The sequence below is a fragment of the Ostrea edulis genome, chromosome 10 (genome assembly GCF_947568905.1).
Source record: "Ostrea edulis chromosome 10, xbOstEdul1.1, whole genome shotgun sequence".
Classification (NCBI taxonomy): domain Eukaryota; kingdom Metazoa; phylum Mollusca; class Bivalvia; order Ostreida; family Ostreidae; genus Ostrea; species Ostrea edulis.
Genome location: NC_079173.1, coordinates 14,218,187 through 14,229,028, shown reverse-complemented (window position 1 = coordinate 14,229,028; position 10,842 = coordinate 14,218,187). Strand labels below are relative to the sequence as shown.

Below are 10,842 nucleotides of genomic sequence, written 5' to 3'. Positions count from 1 at the left end.
GAGGTTTATAAAAAGTGTTTCTAGCGAAGAGTGTCTGAGATGCTCTAGGCAAAAAAAAAAATATAAAGCATCATCCGAGGTACATGTATCATCAATGGGGTAAGTGATAGGAAAAGGTGGACTCCAAAGCCAAAGTCTAGCATGCAGTTTACACCAAAACAGCGCTTGAACTTATTCAGTAGTGCTGGGCATACACGTACTTAAAATGATGTGCTGCGAATCAACACAGATCTAGCAGAAAAATACCTCCAGTCTATGGATGACAGAAGTGGCCATTTTCTGCCTTTAATTTTAAAATCCAATAGTTTCACACATTTCACTGCTGATGATATAGACAGTAGAGACGCGACACTGGACGACAAGGAAACATTACAGGCGACGCAAATAGGTTATTGGCAGAGTGGGTCGGGAAATATTATCGAACGTCAGCATATCAAATGAGACGTTCAGGAGATTTATGAAACCACTATTATAAAGGGGAAATCATAGCTCCCATATTCACAAGCAGTTGCTTTATATGTTTTCAAAGCTTCTGATTTGGAAAATCAATCTTGTAGTGCGTATGCTAAAGAACTGGCACCGGCGTTTCATTTGAAAAGAAACAAAGAAGATATTCCAATAACTTGATCTGTATTTAATCAGTCAATTCACAACATTAACTCCGATCTCACTATTGTTGGGTACATACCTATCTTACAAGTACCTGTTCATGAAATAGATAAGCTTAACACAGTTGTCCAGAAATGCATGCACATCGACGACCATCTTGGTTACGGTCTTACTGTAATAACAGTTGATCAAGCTCTGTACTTCAAGTTGATGTATTTAGATTGGCCAATTCCTGAGTACAAAGACAAACTTGTGCCACGAATGGGTAGCTTGGGTATTGCTATGAACTTTTTGAAATGTATGGAAGATTATATGAATGGTTCTGATTTGCATGATCTATGGATGGAATGTTAATTGTTTGGATATGTTGCTGCTCAAAATGTTGTAGGAGGAAAACCTTAAAACCGTGGAATGGGCCCACAAAATCATTGCTTAAGCTCTTTGGAAGATTCTGCTTAACCCGGCTTTTCGCTGTACGAAGTTAACAAAATTAAAGCTCATTCGCAAATATTCAATGACATTATGAAATTAGAATGAGCAAATAGACTTATACTCCAATTTAGGGCAAGTGCAGGATCCCGTGTTCAAAGATTATTTTTTTTCAAATTTCAGGAAGTAAATTCACAATATGTGCATATTGTTTTGGTGGTCATATATGGACTAAATCTTCATTCTTGTAGCCTTTACAACATCGGAGAGAAGATCTATGGGATTTATATTTAATCTTTTTCTGTTTAATGCTCCCATATTTTTTTTTTTCGACACGACCATACAAACTTAGACTTGCTTAAGTCTCTATGTTTAATAATCATTGCTCTCTTTAATACTTTTTAATAATGCCAAACATCTATGTTTGGTGACGTTTAATGATATTTAGACTTCTGAAACACGAAATGATAAAGTAATGAAATTAAACAACATAGAGACTTGAGCAAGTCTAATACAAACTATGCTAGATGGGGAAGCGTGTATTTTCCCGATTGTTACCAATTGCCTCAAGGAGTGTATGAAGAGTCCCAACAAGGAAATGTACGTCTTCACACCAGATATATATACGGTGCAAATCTAGATGATATATGCATTCAAAGGGACGCGTCACAGAGTCACCGGGACATTGATTTTACCGTTTGAGGATTCACTTGTTGATGCAATGAAAAGGTATGGAGTACTTGATCCTCCCTACGAAAGATATCAATGTTGTTACAAAAGACAAAGCTATTGATGTTATCAGAAATGATTTACTTTCCTCTGTCCATTTGGGGCAAGCACTGTACAGCTGGAGTGCTTTGTTGAAGAACTTTGAAATAGGTATCACATTGTTCCTTTGTGTTATATTTTGAAAACCATTTAGTCCATTTACATTTAGCTCCTTATACAAGGCACGGGTTATTCCGAAAGCGACTGAAAAGAGTTGAATTACTAAGGCTGACGAAAACATACTGCAATATTTGTAGTTACATACAAAGCTGGAAGGGAGATTGAATTGGAGCGAATAACTAAGCATGAGCTTCTTCCAATGCCCATTTCAATTGCCAAAACCAGCGATTCATTGAAATCTAGAGACAAATCGGCCCCACTTGATGTGCTCAGGGGTTGGTTGGTTGTATGTTGTTTAACGCCAATCTGGAGAATTTTTCACTCACATGGAGACGTATGTGCTCATGGTTGTTGACAATAGAACATAAGTTGAAAATGACAGGGATTCATCAGATCTGATAATAGTTAGACCACAGGCACTAAGCTTGAAAACCTTTGACCCCTAATACATATGTATACTCGTATAATAAAGAAAGCTTAATATGAACTCCAACCGACATGTATTTGTGATTTTTCCTCGTTTCAGAACTATTTATTATTACAAATCAAAATAGGAAACGCACTATAAAATATAGTACGTTTTAGATTTACTATCTGGGTATTGCTTTTCAAGCAAGCTTGGTGCCTTTGGGATGGACAGACTTCAGAGCATTGAAACCAATGGAATTAAAATATTTGGGGATTTCATTGACGAATTTGTTTCAACTGTTTTCAGGAAAAGAAACAACTTTCAAGGATTGATGTTTAGTTTGATCGGTAAAGGGACAAATCAATAAAATTAGGAACACGTGCGTACTCTTAAGACACCAAACAGTTAGCAGAAAATTGAGACGTCCCACTTCCAACAAATTTTGGGACTTTGTCTTTGAACGAAACCAAAACTCCCTTGTGGATCCGGGTTAGAATAGGTCCTCAGTACCCTTGTTTGTCGTAGGAGGCGGCTAAATGGGGCGGTCCTTCGGATAAGATCGCATAAACCGAGGCTCTGTGTCACAGCAAATGTGGCACGATAAAGATCCCTCGCTCCTCCAAGGCCGTAAGCGCCGAACCTAGGCCTAACTTTTGCAATCCTTCACCGGCAGTGGTGACGTTTCCATATGAGTGAAAAATTCTCGAGCGGGACGTTGAATAATATACAATCCAATACGAAAACAAAAACGATTTCACTGTCCTGCTATCTGAGGAGTGAATTCTCCAATCGCCTATTGGGAAAAACAATCGTTACGGCTGGGTTGTTTGGCTGATGCTGCAAAATGCAATAATGTTAGATTTATCTGCTCTGAAGGCGTCACATCACGGTGCAGACGGTAGAATAGCTCTACATGTCAGTCACTGCATCCTCTTCTAAATGCACATCTGTCATTCACTGCATCCGCTTCTACCTGTACACCTGTTGTTTTATTGTTATTTGGGTCATTCTTCTCAGGGACACACAGACAATTATGGATGGTCGCTGAAACCTTTTTTGAAGCTTAAAAACATTTCTGTTTATGCTATAGAGAGAAACTTTTCTACAAAGCTACACATGTACGGAAGTATTGTGTTGTATTTCACGCATTGACAGGGTGTGACACAAATTTTTTTTTCTTACGGCTTAAAAAAAAACTTCCCTGAAGGTACATGTATACAAGGGAAATGATAAGTTTCTCAAATAATCGAACATTTTAACGGTTTCCAACAGCAGATTTTAGAAGCTTTGTTGGAGAAGCATGATGTAAAAGAGGAAGTGGGAAAACAATCGTCTGGGGAGTGAAGTGGACCGAAAACCCGTCAATCACTGATGAGATCAATCTTAGTGTTGTACGAAATAAGATACTGTAAGAGTAGTTATTTACGCTGGGGGTTAAGTACGCGTTTTTCCACGTCCATCATTACGCGTTGGGGAAAATACGCGGAAATGGAATTTATTATATATTATGTCAAATACTCATATTATACGCTTGGAGGAAATTTACGCACTTGTTACATGACCGCGTATTTAGTGTAAATTTCCCCCCACGCGTGAATAACCATTTTTACAGTAAACCAATCCTCACATAAATAAAAATTGATAGACACTCCTGTGCGTCCATTTTATGTACAATTTACTCCAGATAGATTGAAATTCAGGGGACCAACCTGAATTGTTCATTATAACGGACGTGCATTAGCATCGACATTAAACCACATGAATAACATTACTTGGGATGTAGTTTTACATCAATTTAATGCATAGTTCAATACAAGCAACTTCAATATCAGTGAAGTAGACTGTTGTATTCTACCATCTCAGACACAAACCGCTCAAAATTATACGAAAGTATTTCAGTTACATTGTAGCATTTTACACAAATTTTGTTTCTGTAATTTATAAGAATAATATTTTACATATACTTAAACACGCTTTACATTATATTCACAGCCTAAATGTCTAATCGCATAGAAAAACGTATCCTCATATGAATACTCAATGCATTATTTCCTCAAGTACTATTAATCGTCATTTCTTCTTCCGTCATCTCTTTCCCTCTCGCGCTCTCTTCTTTCGTCAAATCTATCGTCACCCCTCCGATCTTCCCGATCATCAAAGCGACGTCTGGTCAGTTTGGAACGCCTCTGTCCTTTTCTGCTTTCATTCTGTGCGTCACATGACCCGTATAGTTGATGTAGAATTACCAACGTTACCAAAAGCAAAACAAATTTAGAAGAATTCTACAATTCAAAATTGCTTCAATTTAAAAGAATAAAAAGAAAAGTTGTACTTCTTTCTAATTTTCTTAGAAAATAAAAACCATTATTTATGTTATTTACTCTAAAATACGTTATTATTATTAAAGACAACTTCTGAAATGACAATATGAAAAGGAAGAGTAACGGATAGAAAAGAATTTTGAATTAATCATACAAGCACTTACCATGTTGACAGTTCACAGTATCAATCCTTTGAACACTTATGTACACGTTTTTTGTTTTATATTTATACGTAAAATGTATCCTCCAAGCATATTTAAAGTCTATTAATTAAAAGCTGTTTTTCTTTTGAAATTCTGTTTTTGTGCAAGGCTGTTCCATGACCTGAACTTGCGCAATTACATGATAACTTTATTTATTACTTAATTAGTGGCCCTGTTTCAGAGTATAGATAAGAAGGAAAGACGTTACATCATAGCTACGTGTTACAAAACGAGATCTTCTAAGCAATCGTTTGGTAAGCTCTAGTAGCCGGTTTAGATAATTTATCTATTGGTATCAAATTCTATGAGAGGGTATCAAATAATCACTATATGCCAAATTTCAGCAAAATTGGTGATGGTACCTTTCCACCCCTATAATAAAAAGTTTGATGCTTACAGAGAATGACTCTTAAAGGACAAATCAAAGTATACAAAATTACATGCATTTTGTCTTCTTTGTGCTTATAGTAATTAATTCTAATAGTTCGTTCACCGAAATATTGCGATAATTAACCACAATAAAGACTTAAATCTGAGCCCCGATTTAAAAAAAAGTCTAGTTAATTAGTTAGGTACAATGTAGTCACGTGGTACAGTGACGTCACATGCGCCCTTCTTCGATCAACTGATTGTGAAAGTAGTGTGAGATATTATTAAAAACTCAGCTTTTATGGGCCTTATGTATTCACCATGGGCAACATTTAAATCGTTATTGACCAAATTTCCGAGTTTTATATGTTTTTGCCACCAGTACATACAAATAGCGATGTACATGTAAATACCCAAATATAGCAAGGAAAGCGAGTATGAAATTGGCAATATTGCGAGTAAATAATGTTGATATGGTTCGCTGTTTACAAACCATTTGGTAATATTATTCCTTTATACAACTGTAATTGGCGCTGTTTTTCTAAAATAAACAGTGCAATTATTATTTATTTTTTGGATTAGACAAATTATAATACGCTACGTTGTTGACAACTAGATCCTATGTCAAGCTACTGTCACGGGTGCATTTCGGAAAGAAAAAAGAAGAAAAAAACACCACACAAATCCAAAAAAAATAATCAAATTGAAAGTGGAAATCATATTATTTTATTTTGATAAAGCAATCTTAATATTATTTTTGAATTGTGATCTGCTCGTCGTTATGAAGTGGAGCATGGCGTTGTACTGACGCACTCCAGATGTTACGAGTTCAATGAGAAATATTGATTGATGATTGATTGATGTTTTCCTCCACACTAAAAAAAATTCAGTTATCTGGTGGCGCCCAGTTTCCATTGGTGGAAGAGAGAACCCAGATACAATGTACCTGGGAAGAGACCACCGACCTTCCGAAAGTAAACTGGGAAAATTTCTCACTTACAGAGGTGAGAGCCGTGTGATTTTGAGCGCAATGCTCTAACCACTCGGCCACGGAGAAATAATTTTATAATTCAATTTAAAGTTAGAAAATACAATATTCTGTTATTTATAATTAAAAGTTCAATCATTTTATATCTTTGAAATTTTTGTTAATCTACCCTTTGGTAGAAACTGGGAGCACACGTTATATGTTGTAACAAGGTGAAGGTCAGTTGATCCGAGTGTGATTTGAATTTTGAAAACCAGAACAGAATTATGTAGTGCTTAGCTTCGATATATTCATTTTCTCGCAGTTTATCTGGGTCTCTGTCCAAACGGTTTTTGAAAAGGTGACTGGGTGTTTTTTCAAAGGTAAAGTTCTTGCTCCAACAAAAATTATCCATGTCTTTTTTCTCACACCTTCCTTCGAAAAATTGAAAATTACTCAGTCTAAATCCTTTCTACCGACAGCTAGTACACCCTAACACGGTACATTACACCTTAATTATTATTTACAAGCCGTTAACGTGATAATTGGGTTTTTGTCGACTAAATCTAATCTGTTCATGAAATTTTAAACCCGAGGGCGCATATGACGCGTAAAATAGCGAAAGTAAATATACATATCACAAAATTTGAATTTCATTGCTTTCAAACTCAAAAACAAGGCAAAATATTTCATTAAAACATATTTAAAGTTGTTTAAGGCATAAAAAGAATTAATTTTGCTGAAAAAATGAAAAAGTTTAGAAACACGCTTTGTGTCCTTTTAGTATCAATTATTACAACATTTCGATCCAGATAAACTGTGAAAGACCAGTAAATATTACTATGATTCACAATACGTACTAGCCACTGTCGGTTTTCTGTTGTTGATTATAGAAAAGTTTTGTGATTTCAAATTTACTAAACGTTCTTTGGAATTTTTAGAATCCACATTTGATTTACACCACTTCTCGCGTATGCTGTGACACAAAATGTTTGAATTCTCTCCTTCGTTTCAATTATTATAGGACATGAAAGTTATTGAATTAACAATCCATCTCTAAATCTCTGCACTTTTGGGATCTATAAAAATAAAATTTATAGCAGACAGACTGATCACCTGATATAGACTACTACCATGTTGTAAACTACGAATTTATTAGTTGGCAGTAAATGCAAAGTGTACGTTTGTTTTCATGTCGTAAATTCTGTATTTACTATCATTTAGTCTACGTATAAGTCAAGGACTGTAATTCCATGTGTTGTGTAACGACGGATCAACAGAGAGCGAAAAAAAATTGTTTTCTTATCTTATTTGTGAATTCTTTAAAAAAAAAAAAAAAAACCAACAGACAAACAGCCTTCCATGCTATGAATTTAGACATAAATATAGATGTAATTGACAATTTCGAAACTTTCAAGAAAAATAACCAAAGGCTAACTGCAAATCCCGAACTCTCTCCTATTCAGTAAGACAGCAGTGCCCCGTATTTTTATACACTCTATCTGAGCATTTAAATGAAATTTGTGATGTCAAAGTGACTTATAAGCCCAATGCACCGGGTTTAATGAAGACTATTATTATATTTTTATATAGCATGCGCATATCACCACGGTATCGGATTTACTGTAATAGTAGTAACATAATTGCCTTGTTGATTTGCACGAAACGTATACGGACGGTACATGTTCATATTCTCTATGTAGTTTTACTGCTGTGATTTAGGTCTGCCTCTCTGAATAGTTCACTTTCGTAACTGGAAGAGATTCTCGTCAAGTTATTAAGCAAAACTCCTCACGAAAATTGCAGCGAGAAATAAAACTTGCCGGAAGTAATGTTCATGCCTTACATAAGTACTCATGTGTCTCATTATTTGACACACTGATGCATTATAGGTAATACGTAAATCTGATGCAAGATTCGTGAACTTTTTGATGTTGTCTTGATTAATTAGCCCACGTAATCACAAAAATTGCTGTATGTTTGTATACAAGAGGCCTCTCAGCATTATCAGTCACCTGTGTATAAATTTAAAATATCACTAGTCCCCAAGACTACGAAACCTAGGCTTAATTCTATTATTCAGCGACAGTATAAAATAAGGGGAAAACATATGCCACCGAAAGTGTCCATACTGATGAAACCCTGATATTATATATTGGATACATGTAACTCTGTTTACCTGATCAAAATATAGGGCTCACGGCGGATGTGACCGGTCGACAGCGGATGCTTACTCCTCCTAGGCACCTGATCCTACCTCTGTTATACCCAGGGGTCTGTGTTTGCTCATCTCTCTATTTTGTTTTGCTTATAGGTGTTATGCGATTGATCACTTTTCGTTATATTCGCCTATCATTATATACATGTTATACAAAAATATAATACAGAGATTTCATATATATATATATATATATATATATATATATATATATGACCATTTTAGAACCTCTTTATAGTCAGAATCAATTTTGGTAGTTCAGTTTCTGCTTTGTCTAAATAATGTTATCCATTTAAGATTTATTGAATACGTCTTTCAAATGATAAAGACATTTAATCACTATAAATAAGTTGGATTCATCCTGTTACCAAACCCTCTACCTCCGGGGTCATGACATTTAACAAGCTTGGTGTACAGCTACCTGTTCCTTTTGTCAATTTAATATCAATATCATTAAAGAAAATGGTATTTAAATGTCGTACACATAGACACTATATGCCAGGTTTGGCCCCACCCTGGAGTCAGAACCACTACCTGGGGTTCATGAAATTTACAAGTTTGGTCGAGAAATTCCTGCTTGACTTGACATATCATTTAGAGTTTATCATGTGTGCGGTTTTAATGAAGGGAAGGTTTGAACATTGGTGCATTTTTGGCCGTTTTTGTCTCCTCTCTTAGGTATCGGTTTGTGTGGAAGAGTCATGAAATTTACAATTCATGTCTCTCCACTTCTACCAAAGATGTTTCACACAGTAGTTAAATAGAATCGGAAGGGTACATATGTAGTTATGAAGATGTTAGAAATGTCCAGTCGTTGACGGACGACGACCAATAGCAATATTAATAGGTCACATGATTGACTAAGGTGACTTAAAAGAAAAGAATAGAGGAACATACTTTGATATAAGGTTAATTTGTTTGAAATGAAAACCAAGTAATTTACAAGAGACCTTATCGGTCACCTGATAATTAGTCACAAGTGTCAAGGGCATATCTAAGATTCTAACATTTAATAACAGTATAAAACTAATGTTCTTAAACCTTAAATGCTCTCGAAAGTGCCTATATTAATGAAAGGCTTTACATAATATAATATATGTAACATGAACACGATATGACTAATTTGGACCTGTTCTAAAGTCAAAACCCTAAAGTTGCAAAACTCATCATTTTGCTACATCCTTCCCTCCTTTTCCAAAATATGCAGTTAGTTTTATACCGTAACAGCAAACATAAAGAATTAGACAAAACCGCTTCCCCCTGGAATCATGAAATTTACAATTTTGGTCGACCTACTCCTTCTAAATATCTATTTCGTTTCATTTTAGTATCAAGAGCAATAACGACGATATCGTTTAAATGTTTTACACTTATGCACTATATGCTAATAAATTTTGACCCAACCCATAGGTCAGAACCTCTACCCCAGGGATAATAAAATTTACAATTTTTTTAAAGGCATTCTTACCCTACATCACAATGTTTATTCATATAAACATTTCAGGGAACAGAACAATGTTTATTCCTGTAAATATTTCAGGGAACAGAACAATGTTTATTCATATAAACATTTCAGGGAACAGAACAATGTTTATTCATGTAAACATTTCAGGGAACAGAACAATGTTTATTCATGTAAACATTTCAGGGAACAGAGTCTATTGTACATCGCAAAGTACGATTGGTTCACTACTTCAGATAAAAAGTCGCTTTCCAGTTCCGGAAGAATTATTTGTTGGATTTCGTCCAATGTGTGTGATGTGTCCCTTCAACAACAGAGTAAATCATTACACGACAATAACACATTAAATTGGAAATATCTTCAGGTCATAGGATACCCTAGATTTTGGACGCATCAAATGAAATTTTACTTTTGCGGTGTTTATTTTTGGGATTTTCTATTATTTGATAAAAAATAATGTAAATCTGTCATTTCTGTATAAAATGCTTCAATAACAGGGCGTTTTTAAAGGTTTTCAATTTTATGTAATGTTTTTCTCTTGAATTATCAGAATTACCAAAAACCTTGTGAATAATGCAAAAATAGAAGTGGTTTCATAAGAAATTTTATGGTGAATATGTTTTTTTTTAGAAATATTTACAAACAGTTTTTTAAAATTCTCTAATTTCGGGGTATCCTATGTTATTAAAGAGGCATTAGCTGTGAACTAGCGAGGGAAAATTTTAAAATTCTCATCCATCTTTAAAAAACTGGAATATCTTTAAAATAATGGGAAATAAATTTCAAAGTTGCAAGTGGTGGGGCATTTGATAGAATTTTGTGAAAATATCAAATTTCTTCGCAATGACTAATACCCAATTTCCATGTAATAATGTTTTGGTCATTGTTTGATATTTCATGTCAAAAAACAACGAAATGTTGCAGGATCTAAACAGTTTAATGTCTATGGTTACTTGTAATGTTAAAC

The 10,842-nt window shown here is 34.8% G+C and overlaps 1 protein-coding gene across 4 annotated transcripts in view; it reads right to left on the bottom strand.

Annotated features, from left to right (window-relative positions):
* Nucleotides 1–4,098: 4,098 nt before the first annotated feature.
* The window catches only part of LOC130050991 (uncharacterized), a 31,178-nt gene continuing 24,434 nt past the window's right edge, over nucleotides 4,099–10,842 (bottom strand). For 3 of the 4 annotated variants that reach the window (XM_056152047.1, XM_056152046.1, XM_056152048.1), the window contains exon 9: nucleotides 4,099–10,179. In XM_056152047.1, coding sequence (XP_056008022.1) covers nucleotides 10,041–10,179 — 139 coding nt within the window. In that variant the 3' untranslated portion in view covers nucleotides 4,099–10,040. The remainder of the gene's footprint in view (nucleotides 10,180–10,842) is intronic. The other variant, XR_008799360.1, reaches the window with a different exon arrangement.